The sequence below is a fragment of the Indicator indicator genome, chromosome 4 (assembly GCF_027791375.1).
Source record: "Indicator indicator isolate 239-I01 chromosome 4, UM_Iind_1.1, whole genome shotgun sequence".
In the NCBI taxonomy this organism is placed as follows: Eukaryota; Metazoa; Chordata; class Aves; order Piciformes; family Indicatoridae; genus Indicator; species Indicator indicator.
Window position 1 is genome coordinate 7,762,820 of NC_072013.1, and position 13,125 is coordinate 7,775,944.

At 47.7% G+C, this 13,125-nt stretch overlaps 1 protein-coding gene across 1 annotated transcript in view; it reads left to right on the forward strand.

Annotated features, from left to right (window-relative positions):
* The window catches only part of PAPLN (papilin, proteoglycan like sulfated glycoprotein), a 29,988-nt gene that overhangs the window by 7,636 nt on the left and 9,227 nt on the right, over positions 1-13,125 (forward strand). The window contains exons 9-18 of the mRNA XM_054400223.1: positions 348-471; positions 1,538-1,664; positions 2,353-2,418; positions 4,332-4,539; positions 6,197-6,373; positions 7,648-7,804; positions 8,398-8,484; positions 8,980-9,268; positions 9,392-9,500; positions 10,199-10,328. Of these exons, the coding sequence (XP_054256198.1) occupies positions 348-471; positions 1,538-1,664; positions 2,353-2,418; positions 4,332-4,539; positions 6,197-6,373; positions 7,648-7,804; positions 8,398-8,484; positions 8,980-9,268; positions 9,392-9,500; positions 10,199-10,328 (1,474 nt within the window). The remainder of the gene's footprint in view (positions 1-347; positions 472-1,537; positions 1,665-2,352; positions 2,419-4,331; positions 4,540-6,196; positions 6,374-7,647; positions 7,805-8,397; positions 8,485-8,979; positions 9,269-9,391; positions 9,501-10,198; positions 10,329-13,125) is intronic.

Consider the following 13,125-nt stretch of genomic DNA (forward strand, 5'->3'; position numbering starts at 1 on the left):
AAGACAGGAATCTGTAGGCCCCCAAGCTAGACCAAGGTGGTGTTCTTGTAGAAATACTATTTTCTACTCTGTTACTCAGAAAGGAGCAGGGCAAGCCTCTGTGTTGGCTTTCTGATTATTCCTTTGGGCTCTGACTTTAAGGGAGAGTCAGTACCGAACGGTGTTGAGCCAGGGACAGGCTCTAGGGCATGGCTTGTAAGGCAGGAAGGGGTAGTTACTGCTGCAAGAGCAGCTGGATCTTCTGATGCTGAGAGGGATGAACACACCTTTCTCTGAAAAATAATGCTCTCTAGAAGTAAAGGAGAAAATACAGTTGCTGACCCTGACCTTCTCTCATGCTTTCACAGCTCATCAGCCAGGAGCCAAACCCAGGGGTACAGTATGAGTACTACCTGCCTGTGCAGGGTCAGGCCTCAGGTTACAGCTGGAGCTATGGCTCCTGGAGTGAATGCAGTTCTGAGTGTGGAGGAGGTAAGAGAACATTACCTGGTCCCTGGAGGCTGGCGCAGGGGTTTCTATTCACACCCTGAAGACTGTGTGCTGCCCTTTCTGGCTGCTTTCCAGCAGTATCCTGCTGGAAGTCAGCACTGGTATCTGCAGCAGGCAGCTAAGGGTTTGTCAAGGGAGGGCTTACACATGTAGTTACAACAGACTGTGCCCCATATCTTGTGCTGTCTGATTTTTCCATGCCCTAGTCCTCAGACTTGTTCATAGATAGCTTTTGGTTCATTTTGTTTCAGTTCTTTATGTACTTTTCAGACCTCTTCAACCACTTGAGAGGTCCTCTCCAAACTGACCTGGCCTATATAACTGAATTACATAATTCCTGCTTAACATAGCCTGAAAGATTCCATCTCTTCAGGAAGACTGTCAGATCTGCTGGAGTATCACATCATGTTCAGTTTCCAGAATCTTCCCTGAGCAAAGTTAAGGATTTTAAGCTAAAAATACTCCCACCAAACCATAAAAAATACAATCAAACAAAACCTTTCTCCAGCTGACTAGCATATAGAGTTGCTATCAGCCTCTTCTGTTCTTCTGTACTGATGGCCATTTTGCTGGCTTTTGCCAGATTGTGGTGGTAGGTGCTGATAATTGTATTTGCCTGGGTACTCTCACAGGAAGAGCTGTAAGTTTCTCTTCTGTATCCTGTCTTCACAAGACTGGCCTCCTAACTGGAGGCCCCAGCTCTGCTGCTGTATACTGCATATATCATGCAGAGTTCCTTGATGAACTATATATGGATATAGCACTTCCCTTGTAAGTCTCAATTCATAAAATAAGAGGAAAATGCTCCTCAGCTATGCACAACTAGTCTGGGTGTTTTGCTCCTCCAGTGGACTCCTGTAATGTGGAAGTCACCATTCATACACAGAGCAACAGACCAAGAGGTGCACCCAACTTTTTTCTGGGTTGGCTGGGATGGGTGTGGATTCTGCCACTATTTCAGAAGTATGTCTTGCCAACACCAGTGCGTGGCAAACCTACTCCTGTGTGACTTGTGCTGATCAGAATACTATCCTGCATTTCCTTTTAGGTTTCCAGTCCCGTTTGGTGTTTTGTACCATAGACAATGAAATTTATCCAGACTATATGTGCAGGGGCAAACCACGACCACACAATAACCGGACGTGTGGCCATCAGACTTGTCCCCAGACAAAACGGTAAGATTTCCTTTCTTCAGAGCTCTTCCTGAGGTGCTTCTGGAACCAAGAAAAAGAATGGCCCTCTCACTTTTCCTGCTCTCTAGCATGGTTCTCTCCAAGGAAGTGTTTCGCTTCTTAGAGAAACCTCAGACAAAGGAGGGTGATGGTAATGCTGTGATGAGCATGTCTGTGTACACATGGAAAGGATTTAAATGCATCCTATGTTTGTTTTATAGACCAATTAAATTTGCTTTCTGGAGTATGATTGTGGAAGGTAGTCTTCTACCCCATGTAGGACATAAGAAATGGATTCTCCGTTTTGTTTGGTTGGGTTTTTTCTTCTCTTTAACTGGAGCCTGCAAAAACAGACTAGGAGGTCAGAGCTGGTGTCATTTTATGTCATTTCTGCATTCCTTGCTGTTAGAAAGGAATGAACACTGGAATCCTTTCAAACCCCTTTACCTAGACGTTTCCACCTTGTCCCTTGGCTGGCATAGTCTTACAGCTGGCTTCACTCGGCTCTTACGTGGGCCTTCAGAGTTGTAACCCGAGCCTTAACTGTGTATCTCACTGTATCTGGTGGGTGCAGTGGAGTCAAGTGCTGTTGTGGGTGAGATGGCACTTGGAAACCTGGGAGCATTTCCAAATACACAGTAGCCTGCAGCTACTCATTTTAAGTTCTTTAAATCCTTTGTTCTGTGTGAAGGACTTCTTACGTCTATCTGCCTCAAGCCTGGCACCATGGTGGAGCACGGAGCTCTCGGACGAAAAGGTAACAAGCCAAAGCAGGTTACACAAAGCACAGGAAGGTGGCTGCTCTCTTCTGCTTTCCACCTAGTTGCCCACTGTGGTCTGTGGAGGTTTTCCTCTTTGGCACTGGTGGTAGCAATAGGTGGTGCTTTGCTTTTGATTCTTGCCAAGGAAAATGGTGGTGGAGGGTGCTGGCTGGCAGGTGGTTGCTTGTGCTCCTGGTAACTTGATTCTTATGGGACTGAGAATGGGATGGTTTCTTCAAGGCTTCTGGCTGCTTATCTTGATAACTCTTTCTCAGAGTAAAGAGATGTTCTGGAAAAGATTTGGTTTATCAAGATAAATGAAAGAATAGAAAGGAAGAGAAAGATTGAGTGATTGAAACACTGGCTAGGATGCCAGTGTGCCATAGCAAACCCCTCAGAGTTTCTTGAAAGCTCTTCTGTGTTTGGCATGGGCCCTGCAGGAGGCAGAAAATTCTCTAGAAACTGAAGAGTGTAAGGGTGCAACAGGTACAATGCCTACAATGTACACTGAGATCTGGGAAGTAAAAAAGATCAGAAGCAAATCAGTTGTCTCCCAGCAAGCTCCTAATAGCTTAAGACTTCCAGTTCTTTACCCTCTGATGAGAGTCCCAAGCCTTATGATTGACTTTGTCTTGCAAAGGAAATGAAACAAGTGTCAGAGAAGATGTCTTGACTTGCAATTGAAGAAGACTATATATGAACCCATCCAGTCAGTACAGCCTTTCTAAAACCATGCATTTGCTTTACAGGAGGCAGAATACAGGTTCAGGAGGGGAGTAGTATCCCTTCTGGAGGTTCTGAAAAACCTTGATCAATGAATTTGTTTTGAATGCAGCAACCACAACATTCCAAGTGGTTTCTATTTGCTCCCTTTCCAAAGGGAGCATCTTATTTTATAGCTAAGGCCATTAAGTTTTGGGCTGATATTTACGTCTTTAGCAATAAAGCAGTGTATCTTAATGAGATGTACATGGCTGAGCCTGCCATATGGTTTCTGATAGGGTGTGAATGTGAACTGGCTGGCTGTAATTGAGTTTGGAGGTGGTGAGGGCAGACCAGGGAAGCAGCTGGAAGGCTAGGGGAGAAAACATGAACAGCCTTCATTCGCTGGCTGGGACTTACATGACTGCAAGAGGAGGTAGAAGCCCAGAAGCAGATCACTATGAAGCTCCCCCTCCACCAGCAGTGCCTTTTGACAACATGGCATGCTGGAATTGGGACTGAAAATTCATGTTGTTCCTGAAGCCAGGCTAGGTAAGCTGTGCTCCCAGCTAGCTGGCAGCTCTGAGACACAGGAGCAATAAGGGCAGTGATCTGAGCATGCGAACAGTCAGATTTGTGATATTCCCAGTTCTGTTAGTAAGGGTGTACCATTTCTGCAACAGCTTCAGGAACCAAACACAAGACAAAATATATGTAATGTTTTTGGGCCTTCTGCTTGTGCCGCTGTTACAGAATTTGGCCAGTGGGAAAAATAAAGAAGCTTTTTACTGGCTGTCAGTGAAAGTTCATAAGCCCTTCTGAGAGTGTCTAGCATGGTCTGCACGTAGAGTGAGGGATTGGCTTTTACTGTTTCGAATAATGGCTGGAGGGTAATGAGTGGTTAGGCTGCTGTGGGTTGCTTCTCTTTCAGCTGATATGGATTGTTTTCTTTCTTATTTATGTATTTGTTAGTTTGTTTGTTTTAAAATTTATTTTCCCTTGAACATCATCTTTGATGTTCTCTTCCTGATATAACATTTTTGTAGACATCAGGAGACCAAAAGCCATGGAGACGAAAGTTTCCTCTGTGGAAGAGCAGGGGATTTGTCTCTGGAGTGGGACTCATTCTCTGCATTGACAACTAAGCCGGCACTGCTTAGTCAAATGGGAACTCACCTCTGAGTTTGCTTCATTCTGTGACCTGCAGGTGGAAAACCGGGGAGTGGGGACCCTGTTCAGCTACCTGTGGTGGGGGCACCCAGACTCGCTCTGTTTATTGTGTGGCATTTGATGGCCAGAGCTCCCAGGCAGTGGTGGATAACGCTGAATGCATGGCATTCGCACAGCAGCCTCGCAGCAGTCAGCCCTGCAACATGAGACAGTGTGCCACCTGGAGCACAGGGCCCTGGTCAGAGGTGAGTTTATTATGTGCAGAAGGTAACTAACTGTCTCTTGGCACCCACTGAAAGAGGATCTGTCAATGTCTGGGGATGAAGAGGCAGACTCCGTTTCTAAGCCTGTAAAAGATCTATGTCCCTGGATAGATGGTGTGCAGAGGTATAGGACCTGTCCCGACATTCTTCCAAATCCAGTTCTCCAGTTAGCTAGCAGCTATGCCCTCCTATAAACACATCCCTGTTCCTCAAAACTGAGCCTGCCTCCACACCTCTGCTTCTCTCATCACATGTTCTCTCTTCTCTGGTCTTCCAGTGCTTTCCCCACTCCTGCATTTTTATCAGATCCACCAGACATGCTGCTGGCTGAGTTCCTTACTCAGGCCTGGGGAAGACAGGGTAGGCATGAGAGTTGCTGTCCATTACCTGATGATGTGCAGTAACGTTGCCTCCTCTGTGAAAGCGGAGCCGATGGCTTCTGCCTGAGCTGCTTATTTCCATGTGCATTGTCTCAGCATTACCAGCCTTGGACAGCAGTGTGACAGTCACAGCAGTCAGTAAATAACACTGACCTGCTGCTTGCTGTGTGGCAGTGCAGGGCTTCTCTGAACACAGCTGCATGGTACATTTCTGATGCCTGGAGGCATCTTTATCTCCAGGAATGGAAATCATTCAAACTCTGCGTAGTGCTTCCAGTCAAGCATTTAGAAGGCATCTTACATGCTAAGGGCTTAGAAATTAAAGGTAGTGTCTACTCAGTCTCCTTTGAAAAAAGTACATGCAGGCTTGCAGAATTTGACTTATTATGATCTTGTGGTGGTACTTTGTCTGAGTGGTGCAGCAGCATAAAATGCAACTTTGAGATATGCTAACCCAGATCATAAATTCCTTTTCCTCTTGTGGGGTGTGAATACCAAGATGATGTCAGGGTTGTGAATAAAGAACAGTATTTGGGGAAAGCACCAACTGACATGTGCTTACAAACATTTTCCTGAGTGATTCATTCTGTCGTTCTCAAAAGTGACTGCGTTTTCTGTACTCTGAGATAAAAGTCACTCTAGTGACTCTACAAGTCACTGAAACTCAGCTGAGAAGATCACCTGAAGCAATTCAGACTGTCCCTAAGGTAATGCTTTTCATAAAAGACCTTGGTAATTCATGGATAAATAGGCTGGAATATGGGAAACACCACTGTGAATTTAGGAAGGCATCCAAAATGTCTCAAATCTATACACTAGTATAAAAGTTGTGTCACTGTTCCACACTGTAAAAAAAAAAAAATATGCAGCACAGGGTCTTCAGGCAGAAGACATAAACAATATGAGAACCTAATATTTTTATCTTCCCTTGAGTTCTTTACCTTGAGCTGATTTTAATCAGGAATAAATAGCAGGAGGTTTCAGGTATTTCCTGTAATTCGTTGTTCTCAATGTAGTCTGCAGTACTAGGCCAAAAATAATCCAGTGAGCTCCAGATCTCCCAGACCACCATACCTTATTGTCTCTTCTGCAGCACAAAGCTACTCTGATAACTCCCATCCCAGAAGATAATTTTAATGGTGTTTGGTTGGTTTAGGCCATCTCAGAATGGTGCTCTGCCCTTAATGCTAAGGAGCACATCACAGAAATGCAAGTGGAAACCAGGTGCTTCTTTGTATTTATCGGACTTCTTTCTGCAGTGCTCAGCCAGCTGTGGAGAAGGCGTCCAGACCCGGACCGTCACCTGCAGAACTCCACAGGGCTCTCACGCCCAGGACTTTTCTTGCCTAATGGAGCCAAAGCCATTGGCCACTCAGCCCTGCCTTAAGGAGAACTGCATCCAGGAAATTGGCTGGCATGTGGGAGACTGGGGCTTGGTGAGCATCACACTTTCACAGGTTGGAAGTACCTGATTATGTTGCTGTGCCCCTTGCAAACACACTTTGCCCTGCGCAGTCTGCACACTGTCTGAGTCTGAGAATATCTGCTGCTTCATTACCAGTCCCTTGGCTCACGGTTGTGTTGTAACTGGCACTAGTAATGCTCCAGTTAATTTGCTGCCTGCTTTGTGTGCAGCTGCTCCAAAAATAAATCTTTCTGAGGTGAGGATTATAGTTTCAGTGATAGTGACAAAATGCAACCAATAAACTGAGGCAATCCACCCTTGCTGCTTATTCCCAATTCTTTGCTCTACTGCAGTAAATAGCAGAACAGCTCTCTGGCCCAATATGACTTGGAGCTCCAGCCTTCAGAAACGGTCATTGTGTTTGGCGATATGGTTTGAAGTACATCTTTGTAATTGTTCAGATGAACTCTGCTTCAGCTGGATTGGTCTTATCTTGGTGGAGGGAGCCAGACTCTCTTCAACCTGGGAAAAGTGCCTGGGGGAAGGAGGCAGGGTTAGGTCCAAGGCATCATGTGACTTCAAAACATCTTTTCCCTTCTGTGCTATCCAGACCAGCTTTTTCTGAGTTAAAACGTTACACCTGGTTTTTCATGAGATGTAGGCCAAGTTTTAATAACAGCTAAGGAAGCTGCATACCTTAATCTGATCTTTCTTGGTCCCTGTCTTTCTGATATTCAGAGGCAGGCAAGAGCCCTTCTGATAAGGGAGATAAATGTTCTGCCAGGGTTTGTAGAGCTTGCATGAGCAGGTGTGTTACACAGGTGACCTCATTCCCTCCCTTGAGCTGCTACTCACTGCTCTTCATCCAGAGCTTCCAGTGAGATTAACTCCAGTTAATGGCTTACAAGAAAGCCACCAGTTTGCTTCCCCTTTGTAAACTGTTCTTGAATGAATAGTTCAAAACTGACCTCCTCACAGGTGATGGATCCCCATAGCATTGAGATGTCTTCAGGTCAGGCTGGAACAGTTCACTCCAACTCCCTGCCACACCACAGCAGCTCATTGGGATGTCACTGACTCAGAGCCTAATGATTCAAGGCTGGGTGCAACATTTGGTGAAAAGGTTTAAAGTATGGGTTTCTAATTGTTGAGATTAATTCAGCTGTAATATTATTTGCTTTGACTTGGTAGAGGAAGCTGTGCTCAGCCTACAGCTAATCATGCAGCTGTTCCACACTTCTGGTCTGTGGGGCTTCTGCAGTCAGCCTCTGCTGCCTGCTCACTTGCCCTGTCTCTGTACCCAAGTGTTCGAAGAGCTGCAGTTCAGGCATCCGGACACGCCAAGTCATCTGCGCTGACAGTGACTCCAAGTTCTACAGCCCTGAGACCTGCAAAGCCATCCAGCCACAGAAACCAGCCACCCTGGGTAGCTGCAACACGCAGCCCTGCTACCTGCCACAGCGTGAGTGGTATTGCTGCACAGCTAGCTTTTCCCAGGGCACTTCTGGTCAGGAGCAGAAATTCCCAGTTCTGCACCAGCTTCTTGCCTGCCTGTCTCCATCTTGCATGTTTGTTTTGTGCACATCAGAATCCCACTACCTGAGCTCTTTGAAATGTATGTAATAGGCCTAGGAACAGCACTGCTGTGTCCTTGCTTTGAATTCAGTATTCTTTGATTGCTCTGTCCCAGTGTGTGTGCTGCAGACTGACCCCAGAACTGCCAGTTAAGAAGGATGGGGACCTGGGAAGGCTCAGTAGCCAAAAACTTACAGCCAACTCTCATCCCTCTGTAGACCTGTACTATAAAGAACTCACAACTTCTCTGAAGATCTTGCTTGTTGCCTGTATCTAATCTTCATGCCAGAGCTGAAGTGCTGACTTTTCTCACTGTTCTGACAATCCATCCACATCCAACTGCTGCTCAGCAGCTGTTCCAGGAGAAGAAACACGATTTCATCAATTTTCAGTCTCCTGTTGACTCCCAGGTGCATTTTCAACTATTAGAGCATAGGGCTGGACTAATTGCACTCATTTTGCTTGTGTCTGTCTTTGCAGAGGTCCCCAGTATGCAGAACACTATGGGATATGATGTCACTCGCCAGTCCTTGCTTACACGTTACAACCCAAACAGCCCTGCCACAGGTTTGAAAGAATTTTGTTTGTCTGAGGTTGTGATGATAGTGAACTTGAAATAGGGTATGGTAGGGCATAGGTTTCTCCTTTTCTTCATTTCTGTCATTCTTTTAATGGGCTTCTAGAAATTCATGGAGCCAGAGACAAACTGTGGATTTTTTTTTTTACGCTAATAGTGAGCAGTATTTAAATCTGTCCATGCAGAAGACTGTATAATTGGAGATCCCAGGTTGAATTAAATGCTGTGTGAAAGAAATGCTACCCAAAATAGATCATAGGAAGATGAAAGGATAATGTCAGGGGGCCACAGTAATGTGGCAGCTGGTTTCTTATAGGACAGCAGAAGGGAATGGTCAGGGCAATGAGCAAATGGGCCAGAAGACTCCCATTCCCTGATGCAGAAAAGCCTGCCTTGTAGCCTTGGGCAGGTAAAAGAGAGCAGAGGTGAGGAAAATTACCAGATTTTGGTGCTCACCTGCATGCTTTATTGAGCTCTCTCCCCAGATTCTGGTGATGAAAGGATACTCCCTGGGAGCTCCGTGATCCTTAGTACCTCTGGGAACCACCACATCCCATCCAACAAGGATGATGGCATCAACTTGTTGCCTGTTCGGCAGGACTCCCAGTCCCACTCATTGAGTTCCCACCAGATCAGCTTCTCTGAGGATCCCTCTGCAGGGACTGGCTCTCAGCACTGTCATCGGAGCCCATATGGCTGCTGTCCAGATGGACGCACTCCAGCTTCAGGCCCTCTGGGGAGAGGCTGCCCCTTCAGCACCTGCCACCAAAACAGGTAGCTGGAAGTAGATGGACCTGAGCAGGGAAGCATTCCATTTCCTGCAGGATTTCTGAAATTTACAGCCTGTGCCTGTTGAGTCAGGCAGGTCAGGTATTGTTGCAGCCCTTCTGCCTGTAGGTACGGATGCTGTCCTGATGGAGTATCAGCTGCCCAGGGCCCGAACAACATGGGATGCCCACAATACGTTCAAGTGAGCAGAAATCAGGCCACTACAGCCTCTCCAATGGTGAGTACCAAAGCTCTTTGCATTTAGGAGGCCATCAGATACGAAGATTCAAGCTTGGCCCTAGCGACTTGTATTGTGGATTTCTGTTGTGCTTCAGCTCTCTCGGTAACGCTGGAGAACCGATATTCCAGGCTTGGCATCAAAGCCTTTGGCCCACTTTGCTCCTTTTCAGTATGGGGCATCCACCTGTGGTCTTCTGTAAGCAGGGGACAGAATAGGTGGTTGGGAGATGTCTGAGAAGCAGAAGATCATCCTGTGTAAAACTGATTGAATAATCTTGAGTAATCAAATTTCTGTCAGTCAGAATCTTGCCATCCAATTTCTAGGAGAAAAAAATTGGGGAAAATGTGAGCACTCTTAATTGCCCTTGTCAACTGTGCAGATTAATTGTGGACGAAGTAGTCAGGGATGTAATTCCTTTTGTAATTTGGGATGCTTGGTGGGACCAGCTTTAAAAAATGGCCTGCTGCTGGGCTGGTTAGGTCTGTCTTGCAGAGCAGCTCAGGCCTGGCTCCATGACTGACAGCCAAGTTTCCCATCCCTTTCCCAGCATGAAAGCCTCTAGAAGGCAAACAAACAAACACTGGTTCCTCTAACAGCTGTCTTTCTGCAGCCAACAGCTTGAACACGGTGCCTTGCATGTGCTACTGTCCTCATATCTGCGTGATAACCTTTGGCTTTCAATTTCTGTCTCTAAGGCAAGCCAAGCCTCGTCCCAGCAGCACCCCTCAGGCGAGTGCCGCAGTTCCATGTACGGCTGCTGTTTTGACAACGTCGCTTCAGCTTCAGGTCCTGAAGGGGAAGGATGTCTCAATAGGCCCAGCTACCGTAAGTGATGCTTTGGCTTCTTGGGTTAGTAATGGAGGAGGAGTATCAAGAAGTGTATGGAAGTTTCCTGTGCAGAGGCTCTGCTCTGTGAAATGTAGTCAATTCTGAGGAAACAGTGTGTCTGCTCAGCAAGTTTGCTGATGACACCAAGCTGGGAGGCTTGGCTGATACAGCTGAAGGCTGTGCAGCCTTCCAGCATGACTTGGACAGGCTGGAGAGCTGAACCCTAATGAAGTTCAACAAGGACAAGTGCAGTGTCCTGCATCTGGGGAGGAATAACAAACTGCACCAGTACAGGCTGGGAGGTGATCTGCTGGAGAGCAGCCCCATGGAGGGACCTGGGAGTCCTGGTAGATAACAAGATATCCATGGAACAGCAATGTGCCCTCTTGGCCAAGAAGGCCAATGGGATCCTGGGGTATATTACGAGTGTGTCCAGCAGATCAAAGGAGGTTATCCTCCCCCTCTACTGAGCCCTGGTGAGACCTCATCTCGAGTACTGTGTTCAGTTTTGGGCTCCCCAGTTTAGGAGGGACAGGGATCTGCTGGAGAGGGTCCAGTGGAGAACTATGGGGATGATTAGGGGACTGGAGCACTGCCTTATGAGGAGAGGCTGAGGGACCTGGGGCTTTTTAGTCTGGAAAACAGAAGACTTAGAGGGGATTTAATAAATGTTTATAAATATCAAGAATCAAGAAGGTTGGAAGAGACCTCAAGGATCATTGAGTCCAACCTGTCACCCTACACCTCATGCCTATCTAAACCATGGCACCAAGTGCCACGTCCAGTCCCCTCTTGAACACCTCCAGGGATGGTGACTCCACCACCTCCCTGGGCAGCACATTCCAATGGCCAACCACTCTCTCTGTGAAGAACTTTCTCCTCACCTCCAGCCTAAACCTCCCCTGGCGCAGCTTGAGACTGTGTCCTCTTGTTCTGGTGCTGGTTGCCTGGGAGAAGAGACCAACCCCCTCCTGGCTACAACCTCCCTTCAGGTAGTTGTAGACAGCAATGAGGTCTCCCCTGAGCCTCCTCTTCTCCAGGCTAAACAGTCCCAGCTCCCTCAGCCTCTCCTCATAGGGCTTGTGCTCAAGGCCTCTCCCCAGCCTCGTTGCCCTTCTCTGGACATGCTCCAGCAATTCAACATCTTTCCTAAACTGAGGGGCCCAGAACTGGACACAGTACTCAAGGTGTGGCCTAACCAGTGCTGTGTACAGGGGTACAATGACCTCCCTGCTCCTGCTGGCCAAACTATGCCTGATGCAGGCCAGGATGCCATTGGCTCTCTTGGCCACCTGGGCACACTGCTGGCTCATGTTCAGCTCCTGTCACCCAGTACTCCCAGGTCCCTTTCTGCCTGGCTGCTCTCCAGCCACTCTGACCCCAGCCTGTAGCTCTGCATGGGGTTGTTGTGGCTGAAGTGCAGCACCCAGCACTTGGATTTGTTGAATGCCATCCTGTTGGACTCTGCCCATCTGTCCAGCCTGTCAAGGTCCCTCTGCAGAGCCCTTCTACCTTCTAACAGATCAACACCTGCTCCCAGCTTGCTGTCATCTGCAAATTTACTGATGATGGACTCAATCCCCTCATCCAGATCATCAATAAAGATATTGAACAGGATGGGGCCCAGCACTGATCCCTGGGGGACACCACTAGTGACAGGCTGCCACCATTCACCACCACTCTCTGGGCTCGGCCCTCCAGCCAGTTCCTAACCCAGCACACAGTGCTGCTGTCCAAGCCACAAGCTGCCAGCTTGGCCAGGAGTTTGCTGTGGGGGACAGTGTCAAAGGCCTTGCTGAAGTCCAGGTAGACTACATCCACAGCCTTTCCCACGTCCACCAGGCTGGTCACCTGATCATAGAAGGAGATCAGGTTGGTGAGGCAGGACCTGCCCTTCCTAAATCCATGTTGGCTGGGCCTGATCCCTTGGCCATCCTTCAGGTGCGCAGTGATTGCCCCCAAGACAACCTGCTCCATGATTTTCCCTGGCACTGAGGTCAGGCTGACAGGCCTGTAGTTCCCAGGTTCTTCTGTCCGTCCCTTCTTGTGGATGGGTGTCACATTGGCCAGTTTCCAGTCTTCTGGGACCTCTCCAGGGAGCCAGGACTGGTGGAAAATGATGGAGAGAGGCTTGGCCAGCTCATCTGCCAGCTCTTTCAGCACCCTAGGATGAATCCCATCAGGTCCCATGGACTTGTGAATATCCAAGTGACTCAACAAGTCTCGAACTAATTCCACATGGATTTCAGGAGTACAACACTGCTCCTTGACCCCATCAACCAGCTCAGGAGGCCAGTTATCCTGAAGTCCTCCTGCCTTACTGTTGAAAATGGAGGCAAAGAAGGTATTTAGAATCTCAGCCTTCTCCTCATCCTTAGTTACAATGTTACCCTCCACGTCCAATAAAGAGTGGAGGTTATCTGAGGGCTGGGTGTCAGGAGGAAGGGGACAGGTTCTTCTCACTTGCTCCTTGTGATAGGACAAGGAGCAACGGATGTAAGCTGCACTACAGGAGGTTCCACCTCAACAGAAGGGGGAAGTTCTTTACTGTAAGGGTCACAGAGCACTGGAACAGGCTCCCCAGAGAGGTTGTGGAGTCTCCTTCTCTGGAGACTTTTAAGGCCCATCTGGATGTGTTCCTCTGTGACCTGAGCTAGATTGTATGGTCCTACTCTGGCAGGGGGGTTGGACTCGATCTCCTTGGGTCCCTTCCAACGCCTAACATCCTGTGATCTTGAGATCTCTTTGAAAAGAAATCCTGCCTGGTGGCTGGGGCAGAAGAAGCTTGGAGGAA